Source organism: Amia ocellicauda, chromosome 5 (assembly GCF_036373705.1).
Source record: "Amia ocellicauda isolate fAmiCal2 chromosome 5, fAmiCal2.hap1, whole genome shotgun sequence".
In the NCBI taxonomy this organism is placed as follows: domain Eukaryota; kingdom Metazoa; phylum Chordata; class Actinopteri; order Amiiformes; family Amiidae; genus Amia; species Amia ocellicauda.
Genome location: NC_089854.1, coordinates 34,007,477 through 34,025,137, shown reverse-complemented (window position 1 = coordinate 34,025,137; position 17,661 = coordinate 34,007,477). Strand labels below are relative to the sequence as shown.

The 17,661-nt window shown below is 39.0% G+C and overlaps 1 protein-coding gene across 1 annotated transcript in view; it reads right to left on the bottom strand.

The window, feature by feature from the left end:
- The window catches only part of uts2r (urotensin 2 receptor), a 49,541-nt gene extending 32,114 nt beyond the window's left edge, over nucleotides 1-17,427 (bottom strand). Inside the window, exon 1 of the mRNA XM_066704874.1 lies at nucleotides 15,407-17,427. Within this exon, the coding sequence (XP_066560971.1) occupies nucleotides 15,408-16,505 (1,098 nt within the window). The 5' untranslated portion in view covers nucleotides 16,506-17,427 and the 3' untranslated portion in view covers nucleotide 15,407. The remainder of the gene's footprint in view (nucleotides 1-15,406) is intronic.
- Between the last annotated feature and the right edge of the window lie 234 nt (nucleotides 17,428-17,661).

The window sequence follows — 17,661 nt, the reverse complement described above, 5'->3', positions numbered from 1 at the left end:
ACATGGTGCATTTCGATACTGCACATAATGTAACACAGTGCACTTTATTATTGGTTGAGTTGAGGCATTTCCCATTAGCAGGCTATGGCACCTCCCCCTTTGGGTAGTATTTTCAACTGTGAACTAAATATTTACATTATTCAATGGCATTTTTGCAGTTCTGACCTCATAAGTTATTTATTGTTCAATTAGCATGCTTTGCAAAGCCTCCGAGAGCATTACTAAGTGTAGATTTATGAGTGCAGAGCTGCATTTTGAAATGTGACCAAAAAATAAACAAGAAAACACTGAAAGAGCCACTGTGTAAATTAATGCAGAATATTTAATCAAACAACATTGGCTTCCAGTCCATTCCGGCTTTAATTAGAGTTGCCATCTCTCTACTTTTATTACAGAATAGGAAATAGTTGTCTTTGGCCTTTTTTGTCATGAGTGAAAGAAGTCTGGCTTTAAACTCATATATACTCACCCCCAACCCTATTTGGAACTGTCATCTTTATGTAATTCTGAATTATAACCTTACCCCAGATGTAGGGAATTTGTACATACTCAGACTAAATTCTGTAGACAGTGTAGACAATTATTTAAAAATTGATTTATCAAAGTAATAGACAGAAGATATGGCAACTTGTATTGTTTTTAATTAGAATCAGCAGTTATTCCTCAGTCTCATTCAATATTCCAGTTGATTATGGTGGAGAGATTGTATCCTCAAGGCTGCTGGCTGGTTTCCCACACAACCTTTCTCTAAGCCTTGATCTGATGGAATTGTCTTTACTTGGTGTTTATCCACCAAGATGTACATTGGATAAATTAAGCATTATTATTAGGTATTCATTTCTTTGTTGTAAAGTATTTGGGGTCTTTGTGGTCAGGGGAACTATAATATCCTTAAGATGCTGCCACTGCTGTCAGAGACACACAATTAAAGAAGTGTAGCAGTGAGTTGGACAGATAATTTTAACAGAATCAGCCATTCAGGGAACCTATGATTATTAACCTAAGATGCAGGCACCATAGTACAATGGATGTAGAGTAGTTAATGCTCATTCTAAAGCTGATTTTGTAGGGAAATCTGAATTTCATGTGGTACTAATAAATCATCATCATCATTATAAACTTTGGGGATTCCAAAACACTTTATGGATAGGAGGGGAAAGATATATTAGAGAGGCAAAGAAATTAGTAATTGCATAGACATTTAAACTAGGGTGAAGCATAGGTAATTCACAGATAGAAGGGGAATGATTTCTTCAATCGCTGAAATGAAATACTCTTTTGAATGACACCAGGCAGACATTTAATGCCCACAGCTCACTACACAGCAGATAAGGTGAAGTTCAGAATTACTAAGCCAGAAGAAAAATGGAATTGGAAATACTGCTAAACAGATTGTGGAAAAACAGTGACGTAACTCTGGTACAGAATTTTATCATAAGTAGCCGGGGCCTCAGAATAATATTTTCAATTGTTCATTTCTGGAAGACTTATTCCAGTATTAGGTTGCTGAATTGTACCAGTCAAACTGAGGATAGAAAACAGACAAGTTTGCAAAAGCTAGACTTGTACAATTTCCAGGAGGAATTTAATATAGTATCCACTCTAAATCAAACAGGACAAAATGTATCTAATCCCACTGCAAGAAAAACAAAACTTAAAAAAAACATAATTGGAAAAAAAGCAAAAACACTGATCTTATTTACTACTTAGCTGTTTAGCCTACCTTATCTGATGACTAGACCTGTGGCTTAACCTCTTCCTCTAATAATATAGGCTATACACTTTTCTCTAAAGTATTGGAAAGCAAAGAGAAAGTGTAAGTTAACCAGGCTACAAACCTTTAAAAACAAAGCATGCTTAATATAACCAAAGTAAACCCATGGGTTTGACTCCATTTACTCCTATTTACTCCAGATAGGCCTATATATTACAAGTCAGCTAACAACTACACAGTATTCAATAACAATATTCTACACCTATCTTCTCTCCATATGTGAAGTCACATGCCCACGATACCTTTTAGGGTGTAACAACTCTAAGGTACACATAACTTTTTAAAGGAACCAGTCCAATTGGTCAGCAATTTAGCGATTTACTTGAAATGAAGATTGAAGATTTCAGCAATGGGGCTGGCAGAGGTTTACAGTTTATACAATCTGTGCCCATAAAAGTAACACATTATCTAGGTTTTGCTTGGCTAGCATTGACGTAGTGTCACCAGTTCTGCTCGGGATCTTGAATTATGGTTTGACAAAGTGGAATACAAATTTCAGAGCAAACACATTCCCAAAGGGCAACCAGTTCCCAGTGGAAGCCCAGTTCATTGAAATGTTGTTGCCTGAATCTGAAGGGATTTTATTTTTATTTTTGTAATGTTTTATTTCCTTTTAGGGTATACAAGGATTAATATTTTGTAAATGAAGTCAGAATCAATCCTAAACTGAGCCACCCTTTTGCCGTGATTATTAAGAAGTATTTATACAAAATATTTTCTGATGATTGGCATCTTTATAAAGTACACTGGAATTTTTAAATGGAAGTAAGCTCTGGAAAATGTATAGGGTATAAACTGTTGGCCAACAATCTCAGACACTTCATTAACACATACACAGATGGAGTCTACAGCTACGCTTCAGTTGCTGGCGCCTATTGGTAGTCTAACAGATGTAGGTTGTGCAGATGTAAGACTGGAATCAGTCCTAAAAATGCCTTAGGTGCTCACCTAGGTGGGGAGAGGAATTTACATACATTTCAGCTTTGTTATTAATTTAGCTGTTTTAAAGTCATGGTTGCTTTACAAGACCGACAACTTTAGTCTTTAAGGTTTTCTTTAATATAGCTCCAGGTTTTTTCCTGAACCCTACTGACCTTACTAAAATCTAGAACTGAAGTATTGGAATAGAGCATCCATATGCAGAAAACAAGGAATTGATTTAGATTTGTATTAACTATATTACTCTTTATTTCTCTCTATGAGTTAGTTTGATCTGGAATAAAATGTAATAGAAGATTCATATGGGACTGAATTTCACAGTAAATGTTTCCCAGTACAAATTCAAAAAACCTAGTGGTTTTGGACCATGCAAATAAGGTTTGACAAGAAAGTTCCCGCTTTCGTATAACAATGCCTGTAACTCAGCCCCCCACCTCCAGTAGGAGGATATAATACAGGGTTCTCAAATCGAATCACTGGAGGGGCACAGTCAAATCTTTTTTGTTCCAATCAAGCTCCTAGTTTTAACATTAGTTGATTAGCTAGATTATTCAATAGTTATCTAACAGGGTGTGCATTCTTTAGCAATTACTGCACATTGAAAGAGTATTTTAAGGCATCAATGATAAAAGACATATAAACAAAAAGACACGTGTTATTGAACAAATAGTATGGCTAATTAAGTTGATAATAGCTCCAGCTGGAAGGAAAAGCTGTTTGAGATCCAACCACAGAGAGCTGAGATATATGTTTTTGTTTCTCCTTTCGTCACCATGATGGCAGCCAAAGGGAGAGATGGTTCTATGGCCCCCAGGAGGTCTTCTCTCACCTATAGTGCCCTCTATTGTACTGGTGGGTGGACTGTTGACCCAAACACTTCTGCATCTGCTACTAGCTTTCCAAGCACAAAATGTACAGTTATGTTTTTGAACATAATGGAATATAAATGGCTATAATGAAGTGAATATGTTCCTTTAATCAACATCATCTTAGCACCACTAATAACTTTGATATTTATTTATCAGGGGCTTTTGACAAAAACGTTATGTGTATGCATGTTCTGGGATGGAATCTTTGCAGTGCATTTTCAGACATCCTAATACACCCAAGAAAGCTCTATACTTATTGGCCATCATGAGAATACATTTAAATGTATAAATTATTAATAAATAAATGTAAGTAATTTAAATGACTTCAAACAGTAACAGAATCATTACTAACCTACTTCTGTGTCATAAATGTCAAAAATGAAATGCAACTAAAAAAATCAAAGTTCAATTGGCAAAGAGCAAAAAACAAAACAAAGATAGTATTTTCTTGGAACGCCATCTTTTTTCCCAGAAGGAATAATTTATTTTCATCAAAGACACACACACAAAACAAATTTCCAATCAGGATGCAGTTTGTGTGCCATTACACAATGATTTGTTTTGATTTTTGAAAGAAACATGAATTATTGTTTTTGTTTTTGATTGTATATACTCTGTAACAGTGAAATACCAGCCCACATATATATTTCATTGTAGATCTGTGGTACAATCTGCTCTTCAATTATTTTTTATTAACAAGCTGGTTTTGATAAGGTCCTGCAAAGTTACATTGCCATCTAGTATACAATCTTGAATCTTCATCTAAACAAGGCTCAGCCTGGGCACTCAGATTGGAGATGTTAATCATCAGTATAGTAAAACTGAGGTATATGCTTTTGGTGTTTTTGTCTGAGTTATGGGTTAACCCAGTTTTAATAAGATTTGATTTCCATAGATGTTAAAACATTATGCTTACTTGAATCCGGCATTTGCCAAGATAATTAATAACTAATTAATAAATACCTAATCAACTAGTTAATAATTTCTAAGAAATGTCAGTCAAGGGTTTGCAAACACTTTGAGTATTAAAACTATTTCAACACCTAGCTAGTGTCCAAAACTTACAAACAGACCTCAATAAGAGAACCCCCTAACTTCATTTTCAACCATTCAAGTTTCTGCTGAAAGTGACATCTAAACATGTCTCATTGGGATGATTTTTCCTGTTAATTTTTTAGGCTTAGCTATTTTGTTGTGTGTGCTCACATCTTTGCCTTTTGAAATCCAAAATTGTGAGTACTTGAGTGGTGCCATCAGATTGACTATAGGTTCACCAGATTCTCTGCAATCTGTTTTAAAACTCTTTTCTGAAACTTAATTCATTATAATCCAGACTTGCTAAAGTATCATTTTGAAACATTTGGAGACATCTTTAACAGAATTGGAGATTTCCAGATATCTTCAAATTAACTACTGATATCTTCAAGAGATCAGGGATTCGTGTCTATATTAAATCATGTCGATACAATTATAATTAACATTCACATGCAAACGTTTCATTACAGAGCATCATGTCCTCATTGATTTTACAATAGAGAGTAATAGATAGACAGATCCTTGAAGGCTTTTTTCAGCATGTTTTTAAAACCGCAGGACTTGAATTGATAAAGCATGGCTTTAGCACGCAGAGCATTCCTTTTCCTTTTGACTTTGGTTCTGCATTGTTCAAGATCTCCAGGTTAAAAGAGGTCAGATTCAGGTATCATAAAGACCAATAACTCTTCAAGCAGCACAATCTATAGGTGCTATCCTGACTTTTATGTCAATGATGCTTAATAAATACCCAGACTTACCCTAGTTTACTTTAAAAGCCATGTAATATGTTTTAACTGAAGTCTTGATTTTCCTGTAGTTCGAGAATATACTTCATCCAGTCCAAATATTTTGTTCTGTTTATTTTTTATTCATCCAATTAGCATTTTCCTGACAGTGATTTTCACGTACATGTAATGTGTTTTCTATAAAGGCTAAGCAATGCATGGACTCTCATACTGCAAAGGTCTAGTTTAAAGAAAAAAGTATAAACTGCATCAGTTCCCAGAAAGTCATTTACAGTGTACTGGAGGGATTTGCTAGCTTTACATTTCTGCAGGACCGAACTTAAGTCTATGTGGCTGCAGGCACATGTCTTAAATACAGTCCCCTCATCTCTCCTCCTGAAGTGCCTGTGGAAGAAGTGAAGGAAGTGGTGGAGTGCATCATGTGAACCTATTTCGCTTATCTCAGGGACTCATTTTTTCAGATTTGAAATTCTGAGGAGGAGCATGTTCAGGGACGTTTTACTTTTGTTAGTATTATTGTGTTTATTATATTGTACAGCTTCTAACATCATTCTCCTTCTTTTCAGTAAGACATATTTAGTATGTGGGTTTGACTACAATCCTTATGTTTTTTTGTTTTTTGTTTTTTATTTCAAATATTGAAAGGTAGTATTTCATGAATACCTCTTCGATTATGAAGAGAAAGCTCTAGATTAACTGTTAAAACCTCAGCCTGTACCATCATGTTCACCACAAAACTCTCTGGGATTGAGATTCAAATTGATCTGCTGTGACAAGGTTCCCACACAAACCACAAACTGGGAACTGACAGCAAACAATACACTATGGAATAGATGTACTATGAATGGCCAGTCGCAGCACAAACATACCACAAGCAGAGTCTTTCTTGTGCACAAATATATACATAGCTTGAGTCAAAATATAAAATAAAACAATTTATGTACTAAGACTATGAATTAAAACTAAGACTATGTACTATAACTAAAGACTATGTACTAAAACAATCTATGTACTAAGAGAAACTATATGAATGAAGACAGCCACAAAATACTGATTTAAATATGTTTAATAATGTCTTTGTGTGAGAAGCATTGTGTGAGCTTTGTGACAAAAATTAAAAAGTGGCAAGTGAATTGTACTGTGAATCTACATTACTCTGGTCTTGAGCCCATGTATTCAATATCTCTTATCCGCTTTTACTCAACTCAGTTACATATACAAAAGTTCAATGTATTGAACAATTTAAAACAAAGCTGGCACAGAGGCAGATTAAAGGGGTTTATATATATATATATATATATATATATATATATATATATATATATAGGGGTTTGTGTGTGACATCAGTTACACATTTGTGACTATTTAAAGCAAGTATACTTAACTAATACACTGCCATTAAAAAAAATTATAATGTTTCATATTTGACTGTTCTTATGGATTGACCCAGTATACAATACATAAAGTGGAAATCACACATCACCTGGGCATTCATAGAACGGGTGTGTGATCTATTTCTATAAACATGTTCAGAATAAGCATAAACATTTCAGAATCATTTGTGACAGGTTAACCATTCTTAAACATGCACAATCCATCTGTACATCAAGCCTTATTTGGACAATGCAAACATAGTTGATACTTCTTTACATACTGTCTGTAACTACAGCTGTAGTACAAAGTACAAAATCATTTTGAACAAATGTAATTTGGTGATTCATTAAGTTTAAAATAAATAATATAGTTCATTAGTCTGTCACTTTGCTGAACACTGATTCAGCACAGCAACATTCTTAGTTCATTTTATATATTTTATCATTTAAAATATAATTTTCAGTTAATTTAGCCTATGTTCATTACTTAGCAACTAAATATTTTTGTCTTTTTGACAATGTCTTTCTTGTTTAATTTTTTGAAGCATATGTGCTTAAAGTTCAGATCAGATATTTGCTGCATATAAATCTGAGATCTGTGACCTTTAACTATTTAGAATCCAGCTTTTTGTTTGTCAAATCGTCTGCACAACAGTAATATTGATATCACAAAATGCAATACCCTAAACTTTAGGATGTCTGAATAGCTTGGTGAAGACTTCAGTCCAGTGATAATGTCTAAAGCTTAAATCTTCTTACAGAAACAAATGCTTGTAGTCTGAATGCAAAAATGGTCTGACATTGTTGGCAGAATCTAGTAAAAGACAAATGAAATACTTTACTCAACTGCATTAGAAAATGAATACGTTTCAAAGAATACAATTTGACATATTTGTGCTTTCAAATAAAATTGTGTTAATTCATTCATAACTTCTGTGCCAGCTATCCAGACACCTGGCGAAATTGCAAAGACTAAACATTTTAACACACAAAAATTGATGATGATTTTTCTGTCATGATTACTCTCAAGATTTCATCATAAGTTAATAGTTAATGTTTTCCGAAATGTTATGTTTTGATGATAAAGGCATTTGGAAGCCCAGTCAATTCCATCCACATATGCAATAGCTAACAAACCAAACAACATTTAAACAACATAAACAAAAAGTCCATCTTAAATGCCCTGTGCCAGATGCTGTTATTGAGGGTCACCAGAAAACTATTTACAAGAATATGCACAAAACAACAACAGTGCAATAAACATTGCCAGCTGTCCTCGTGCAATCAGGCTGCTGTTTTTGCCTTTGTCTGCTGTTTGTCTATAATATGGTTTCTAAGCTTTTATGCTGATGTGAAAGGCCCAACCCCCCACACCACTTCTGCCATTTTGAGCCATCGATTAGTAGTGGAAACAATTAAACAACAATTCATTTTCATTAAAGTAGCTGTTGGGAAGATCATCACCAGCATGCTTTTGGTACATTTTGTAGGTGTGTGTGTTTGTGTGCGTGTGCGTGTGCGTGTGTGTGTGTGTGTGTGGGTGAGGGTGTCACTTCACCCCTTCGAAGACTGGAAAAACACCTTTTCTGAACAATAGCTGCCATCAGAAAACAAGCGCAATATTTGTCATGTTTACCACAATGAGAGGGGAAAAGGGGCAGCAAGTGAATAACAGATCCAAAATATTAAAGAACATTATTATGCAGGGCATTGCTACTGAACTCAAACACAACAGTGCAAAGCAAAAAGGCTTTCAACAGTGAACCAGATCCTTACTCTGAGATTAAAAATTGGACTGAGCCTAATTTCATGGTTTAAAGATGTAGGACCTGATGTGATAAAAGGACCGAACTGTCTGCAGAATGTCACCATCTGCCTGGCAGTGTGAGTGAGTCTGAAAAGCAAAGCAAACGAGAACTGTAACTGCCTGGCAATTATATTTAAACTGATATTTTACAGATAGCTATAATTGCCCAGCACTCTGGGCAGTCTTTAGAATCTTTGGTAAAACTGACTTTTTCAAAATACATGTAATTTGTGAAATACTTTAAAAAAGCATTTTGTGGAACTGGAACTTTATGATTGTATCGACTTGCAATGGCTACCTATATGCCAGTTACAAGAACAAAATCCTTGCATGATCGCTTGACATTTGTGTATTTCAGAAGCAGACAGCAAGTAGAGTACTTGTTGATTGTAAGTGTGACTGAGTATTAAAGCAGACATAACAATAATGGAGTGTTATCATGGTCACTAAAATACTATTTACTGTTAGTTGGTGTATGTGGAAACTAATTATGTCTTTAATATGCATTTTAGTATAGGAATCTAATTACCAATCCTTGCCACTACAATACTAGATGCATGAGAGAAAACCAGTATGCATTTACACTTCTTCTAAAATAGCTCTGTGCTTCAGTGCGTTCAAATAAATGTTTGCATCAGGAACAAACACTCTTTCGTCTATAGAGAGTACATTTGCCTTGTACGTATGCCGATCTCAAAATCTCAAATGTCTTCAAGGAGGAATACAAATGAGATGGGAGTGCTTCTGTAAATATCTTGAAAGTGTCTCATTTTGTTTTTTTTGTTTCAATTGCAGTTGTAGAACCGTTATTAATGTTTTATATTAGAAATAATAATAATATGCAGACTGAGCAAAGTAGATTTGTCAAGCTAGCAACAGGCAGTTGTCCAGAGAATATGCTCTGGACATTTTCCTCTCCACTTTGACTTCTGTTCATTATGATAAGAGGAACACCCAAACAGATCAATAGCCCACAGATACCAGTTTGTTTGGGGTTTCCTGTTCTTCTCTCGAGGCTGAAGATGCTACATTACACTTATTGACTACCTCATTGTCCATTGTTAGAAAATGTGAGATTGGGCAGTTTGTATGCCACAACAGGAAAACACCTGCTTCCATGATGACCCCCACTGCTCAGGAAGACCACCACAAACATTCAGAAACCTGATCTCAAGACAACACTTTGGGAAATCTGTCTGTGCCCCTTCCCACAGACCAACATGTCATGCATTGTATAAAAGGCTGTAAACTTCTGCTGTTCAATAAGTCTCTGCTGAGGTAGAGTACTTCCACGTCGGGCCCCTTCCAGGCCTGGCATGTTAAATAAATACATTTACCATCTATGCATCCAGACTGGGTTCTTCACAGTTATAGTGGATCATACATGTTAAAAACAGGTCTAATAGCATTGTCCATGGGCCATGGCTCATTTAAGTGCTAAGCTCTTGATAACTATATTTAAAATACTTTTTAATTTCCTGTGTTTTACAATGTCAGCAAGGGAAAACAAGACATAAGACTATAAATATTTTCCCTCCATTTTGCTTCCTTGCATCCCCACACCCCTTTTGTAGTTTTGTACAAAAAAAGTAGGGTATTTACATTCAAACAAATGGATGTGGTATAGCTACACTCAGATTAAATACAAAATTCTGCCCTGTACTGTGAAGAGATATAGTATTGTTGTGCCACGTTTTAACTGGGGTCAGAATAACAACAGAATAATCTTTATCAATATTATAAAACAAAGACAAAACAAATTACTTTTTTTTGTCCAGCAATATTGTGTTTTTGTTTTTAATTTAATTTCTTATTTTCTTATTTTCACGTTGTATGGCTATTATGTCCCTGATTGGTTGGTTAGAAAATTATTACTTGCAAGAGAAAGCCAATATGTGTCTAAGAAAATAGTGGTAATGCTTTTTAGTTAGGGACATGTATTACCTGTTTTAAAATAAAACAAGAAGCCAATGTATGCATTAATTTTATTAACAGACAGTATTATTATGTATTATTTAATTAACTATATTTTTGATTATTAATTTTAAAGAACACTGCTATATCCAGATTTGTTATCTTGTTAATTGTTAGTATATATCATTAATAAATATGTAATAAAGAGTGTCATATATGTTACTGTCATGGCCACAGACCAGCACTCTTCTCCCAGTCCAAGCACTTCAACTTTTCCCCACTAGATGTCACCATCAACCTTCCTTACCAGTCACTTCTCCCAGCTCCCTTCAATCAATCAATCAATCAACATACCTGAACACCATGTGCACTTGTTCAATTACCCTCTGCCCCCATTTGCCATGCACCTCCCAAACCTGGTTCCTTGCTTCCCTCTGGTCCCCATATAAACCCCTTACTGTCTGCCACAAGTTGCAAAGTTTTGTCACTGTTGGCTATATCTCCGAGCAGTCTCCCTGTGCCTTCACCTCCTGATTGAAATCCTGACCATGACCTTGCTCTTCCACTGATTGCCTGATCGCCTGACCCTTGCCACATCTTTGCCTTGCCACTGATAGCCCTGTCCTGCTGATATCTGGACCCCTGCCTGTCTTGACCATGCCACCAGCACCACAACTGGGTTCCCATGTTCCCGTGCCCGCGGTACGCAACAGAAAACTTTGCCACTAATGGACACAGCGGTGCTGACCACCCTCGCCACCCAGAGGGCCATGCTCAGGGAGCATGAGCAGACGTTCCAGAAAATTGAGACTGGACCAGCTTCTCAAGCACCTACCTGAGCAACCGCCTGCTTCCTTGGAGATGGCTGCTCCGGCTCCTGCTGCTCCAGCTCCTGCTGTCGCCCCTGCAGAGCCTGTACAGCTGGCTGTTCTGGCGAAATACGACAGCTCCCCTGACCACTGCAAGGGCTTTGTACTGCACTGCAAGCTGTGACAAGGCTCCTTGTCTGCTGCTGATTATGCCCTGAGGTTCTGGACTCTGGCAGCAAACAGCAGATGGGGTGATTGGGCTCTGTGTTCCATCAGGGACTGTACCATGACTTACAAGTGGAACTCGTGTGCCGAGATGAGGCTCTTATCCAGCTGGTGGTCAGGATGGACAACCTGAAGTCAAGAGGAATCCAGTCCACTCCTGCTGTGTCTTGTTCGCCTGTTAGCCTCAGCCCCGCACCCAACCCCGTGTGTGAGACAGAGTCCATGCCGCTGGGCAGAACACGCCTGTCCACTGATGAGAGACAGAGGAGATTACAACAGCGCCTCTGCCTGTATTGTGGACAGTCGGGGCATTTCCGGGTTGCATGTCTGAGTCGTTCTGCCTCCTCCGTCACTTCCCTTGACAACCCTGTGAGTGCCACACTGTACCCGCTTGTCACTCCGGCTCAGTGCCATGTCCAGGCTCGGACAGACATGGACAGACTCCACCGCTGCCACATTCACCCGTTTGAAGACACTGTTCATGACAGCCCCCATCCTCAGACACCCGGACCACTCTCTCCCGTTCATTGTGGAGGTGGACGCCTCTTGAATCCGGAGTGGGGGCTGTGCTTTCCCAGAGCCACAGACAGCCACCCAAGCTTCACCCCTGCACTTTCTTCTCCCGCAAGCTGTCACCGGCAGCGCGCAACTATGACATCAGCAACCATGAGCTCCTCGCAGTCAAGCTGGCTTTTGAGAAATGGAGACACTGGCTGGAGGGTGCTGCGCATCCCTTCCTGGCTCTGACTGACCACCGGAACCTGGAGTTCATCAAGTCAGCTAAACGACTCAACACCCATCACCCGTGCTGTTCTTCACCCGCTTCCAATTCACACTCACCTACCGCCCGGGATCAAAGAATCTCAAGGCAGACTCCCTCTCTCGTCAGTTTTGACTCCTCTTCTGCTCCTCAGTCCATGGAATCCATCCTGTCTCCCTCCTGCATTCTGCATTCTGGCTCCCATTCAGTGGAGCATCTGGGACCAGATTCAGCGCGGACTCGCCTCTGATCCGACTCCTTCCACCTGTCCAGCGAACCGTACCTACATTCCGTCATCAGCGTGACCCGATTTACTGTGCTGGATTAATTCGACTCCTGCCTCCTGGGAAAATTCTGGTGGCCCGGTTTAGTGCGTGACTTCACTAGGTTTGTTGGTGCCTGCTCCACCTGCATGCAGTCCAAAGCCTCCAGACACCTCCCCGCCGGTCTGCTAGAGCCACTTCCTGTCCCTCACCGTCCATGATCCCACATTGCTGTGGATTTCATCACAGATCTCCCCAAATCACAGGGCTACACCACCATCCTGGTGGCCATTGATCAGTTCTCCAAGGACAGCTGGCTCATTCCTCTGAAGGGACTCCCCACTGCGCTCGAGACTGCGAAGCTGTTCAATCACATCTTTTGTGTCTATGGGCTGCCAGAGGACATTGTTTCCGACCAAGGTCTCCAGTTCACCTCCTGTGTCTGATCTGCCTTTTTCAAGGCACTACACGTGAATTTCAGCCTCACATCCATATATCACCTCCAGTCTAATGGACAGACTGAGCGCCTGAACCAGGAAATCGGTAGGTTTCTGCGCTCATACTGCAGCAGATCCTAGACTGACAGAAGTCGCTTCTTGCCATGGGCTGACTATGTGCGGAACTCCCTCACCAGCTCTTCCTCTGGCCTCACCCCATTCCAGTGCACCCTTGGATACCAGCCTGTCCTGTTCCTGCTGGATGACTGGTTTCGCCGCAGTGCTGCAGTCTGGCAAGCAGTGCACACCCGGCTGCAGCGCACGATCCAATGTCAGAAGACCAATGTGGACTGTCCAGCATCTCAATATCTTCTGGGACAGGAGGTTTGGAGGAGGTTTAAATCCAGTCGCCTACTGCCTGCAGCTGCCCCCTCACTACTGGATTGTACCCACATTCCACATCTCCCTGTTAAAGCACAGAAGGCTATGCCAAATGCAGATTAGAACCAACACTGTTTGGACTGTAGGGCTTAACCTATCCCCCGAGGGAAGACTTTTATGCTGTTGAGCCATTTCACTGTTACACTTGTTTTACAGAAAATAATTTAAGCCCAGCAAAAAAATGATCATATAGTAATAAGTTCAATTATGCATGAGCAATAGTCAAAAACAAATCCAATACAAGATTAATAAAATACAAATGCTGTTGAACTATTGAGAAATATAAATCATTAAATGAAATCATACAAATACCTACAGGCTATAATTGAAGGGGGGGGAGAAATAACATCTCTTTAAGAAATGTACTTACAAAAAATAAAAAATAAATACCAGAAATCTCTATTTCTCTGAGAAGACTTGATCTGATGGAGCTGAATTATGTTCTCTTATGGGTGCATTAGGGAATTGCTCAGTTTGTATTGGGGCTAACTACAAAAGTCATCGAAATTCAACACAAATTTGAACCAAGGGACCAAAAAAGATAAAAAGGAGCAGAGTGCATTCATTATTTTGCCTTAGAAACTACTCGGGATCAAGTGAAAAAGTGTATTCAGTGCCAAATAAAAATTAAGAACAACTTGCAAAATGAGAATAATAGTATTCTGCTCTAAAAATATATCATGGGAGTTTCTTTATAATTAGAATACTTTGCAGGAGTTTGAGTTTTCACTGCTGTCTTGGGACAGTGTGTCACTTTCTGTATGATCAAAGTTTAAATACAGAATTGACCCCATTTCAGTTAAAAGACCAGGCTTTAAATATGTCTTAACTAGATTTGTTTTAATTCAAGGCATATTAGGCATATAGTATTTCTCAGTTCTGCCATTTTAGTAACACTACTGTTGTCTGTTTTATAAATAATTGACAAACCATGCTAACAGCACTCTTGGGAGAACAAAAATGAAGAATTTGCCCATAGCTTATCTTTTTGGTTAGGTATTAGAACTCTGTTTATGGAAGCTATCAAATTATTTTGAGACCGACATAATTCTTTGAAAATCTAAGGTGTTTCAATAACTGTGTTTACATATATGTATAAAATGGAAAGTAAGTTCAGCAATATAATGAAGAAAATATTCTGAAATCTTAAAACTAAAAATATATCAAAAGGAAGGTTCAAATGATCAACAATTTAATTAAAATTAAAAACTGGATTAAACTAATAATCTTCGAACATATTTATTTCTTCTGTTTACATTTTTTAAATTTCATATTGAATAGATAAATAATGTATTTTTACACCAACAAAACCAAAATTAATCATCCTTAGCATTTCTACTGATCTCCCACATTGAGTTCCTCAGTTTCAGTTCAGTAACTGTGCGTACTGCAGTCCAGCTAAGTAATTTTAAAGTTTGTGCTGCATAAGCTAAATAAAGCATTTCTCATCACCTGCACTAAAAAAAGGCTTAGCATTAGAATGCTACCAGAGTTTTCCTATCATAAAAAATATATCACAGGTTCCTTTTAATTGCTCTTTTAATATTGCAGATGTCGGGCAAACTAATGTCTATATGATAATATGTAGTTCACTGATAACACAGAGACACCACCTTTACTCTGAAATGATCACTCCCTCTGGAAATACTGCTGTGATTGCCAAAGCATTTCTGTGCTTGACAGCAGTTGTTTTTGCAGCTGTAGTAAATTAAAAAGCAACTAACTGTCCGGAAGCTTTGTTGATTTCTTACTGACATCCACGCCCTGTTATTGCGATAACAGTGCTGATACACATTTGTTAAAGTGGGCTGGTATGCAATGGGGGGTAGAGGATTTGATTATATGTGCTAGCCAGCCTGAAATTAAGGGTGAAAGACAGTGTTTTTGTATCAGAGTTCCTTATACACAATGCAGAGTAGATAGAATCCTAAGATTTAACCAAGTGATCATGTTTGAATCTCTCATTTGCTAGCTGCAACTGTATTGAAAGAAATGTAGGTGTAAAAAGGCTTACCTCAGAAGCTGTTCCCCGCGGAGATGTGGGTTAGAACGAAGGACTCTGTGCAGTGCTGGCTGCTGGAGGACAGGGACCTGCGTGATGACCTCTGGAAGCGGTTCCTTCGGTTGAAATAGCTGCTGGTGGCCCAGGCCTTCTGGCGCTTCCGCAGGTACTCCTTGTAGTTCTTGGTGAGCAGCGTGTAGAGGAAGGGGTTTATGCAGCTGTTGCTGTAAGTCAGGCAAGTGGTCAGGTAGTTGATGTTCTTCTTCGCCTTGGAGGAGATGGGGAACGAGTCATGGAACTGGCCCAAGAGCTGCCATATCCAGAAGGGCAGGAAGCAGGCCCAGAAGAGCAACACGATGGTGAATATCAGATAGAGGACCTTCTGGTTTGGCAGCTTCTTGGTCTGCTTGAAAGTGGCTGTCTGGGAGATCCAGTAAGTCCTGGCCAGGCGGACATAGAGGTAACCAATGATCATGCCGGGTGCCACGATGCTGGTACAGAAAAGGATGGAGATGTAGGTCTTGTAGGAGAGGCGGCTCAAGGTGGGCAGACAGATGTTCTTGTTGCCAACCTGCACCAGCTGGATGCTGATGATCATCGGCAGAGTGAGCACGAAGGACGCCAGCCACACCAGCAAGGCAATGGCTTTCCTGTAGCTCTTGGAGCGCTTGACGGTGTCCAAGGGCTTGAGGACAGCAAAGTAGCGCTCAGTGCTCATCACTGTCAGTGTGAAGATACTGGCATGCATGGGGAGGAAATCGAGGCTGAACAGGAGCCGGCAACCCACATCCCCGAAATACCAGCCCTTGATGAAGTATGTACAGACTACAAAAGGGATAGTAAGCAGGTACAGGAGGTCAGCCAGAGCAAGGCTGATAATGTAGATGTACATGGATGCAGCTGATCTCATGGAGTGGCACATCACGACCAAAGTGTACACATTGCCCGTCACACCAATCAGGCACATGACAGAAAGGATGGCCCCGATGGTGAAGGTGGCAGCCAGGTCCTCCATGGAATTGGACCCCTGCAGATCTGGGGTCGATCCATTCAGGGAACCATTCAGAGTTCTTTCCCCAGCCAGGATATACTCACTGGATTCTGTGGCCATTGCAGCAGATGGAGCAGATCAGAGCTTCTTTGACCAAGTCATCTTTACATTCTGCTTTGAAATTCTCACTTTGTATGTTTCTCCCACCTCAGATTTGCTGCTTTGTAGTTTATGTAGTTACTTTTGATAATGTGCAAGCAAGAAGAAACATATTTAAAAGTGCAAAATGGTGTTGCCTTCCAAATTTTACATGACTGTCAAAGGACAGATTTCATTTTAAACAAAATGTAAAAGTTTTTAGTTCACCTTTAAAATGCACCTTAATTATTTACAAGAACGATGAAGTAAAACATCTTTAAAGATAATAAACTGTATTTGTGGCAGTCTGCTTATCTTTTCACTCAAATTGTGGGGATCAGACTGTACAAATTACTTTCTAACTCAAAATTAAAATGCAGTCTTTAAGGCACGGATTAACTCATTGCTTATTATACCCCACAAATTATGTTTGAATCTCAAGCATTAAGATCCAGCATCCAGCTTGCATTATTTATAACAAATCTTGAAACTCAGTCAATACTTAGCTTATCAGTGGCAGCAGTTTTGAAGTCTGATGAATTTCAAATCATTTTGAAATGTAGGCATCCAAATGTAGTATTAAGAAAAATAGAAGGAAAACAAAAGGTAGGAGAAAGCTTGAATTTTCAGTCACTGAAGAGCTGCAATCATAAACCTGGTTCGATGTCATTCACATTTTAACCCCGCATTTAAGGAAAAATAAAATTAAAATATCTGATCTTTTTATTATTGTTCCTCCTTTGTTGCCCTTGAAATTCCTGCCCCAGGAGTCCAGGTAGATGCCTGAGATTTTAATGAGAAAAAAACTTTTGCAGAAGAGCTATCTCAAGCAGAGATACTGTAATGTACTGCAAGAGATACTGAAATCAGTGTGTCTCAGTCAGACAGAGAGAGAGAGAGAGAGAGAGAGAGAGTGTTTGTGTGTGAGGGAGAGAAACACACACAAGCTGAGACAGAGAGGGAGGGAGGGAGGTGAGGGAGCGAGAGAGTGGAAGGGAAGGGGATGGGATTATAAAGAGGTATGCTGATAATGTGTCCTCCACTCTCCCCTCACCCCTGCTATTTCTGTTAATCAATGACATGGAAAGCTCAAGGACTTCTCTGACCAGGCTTCCTTGTCACACACAGTCCAAATGAA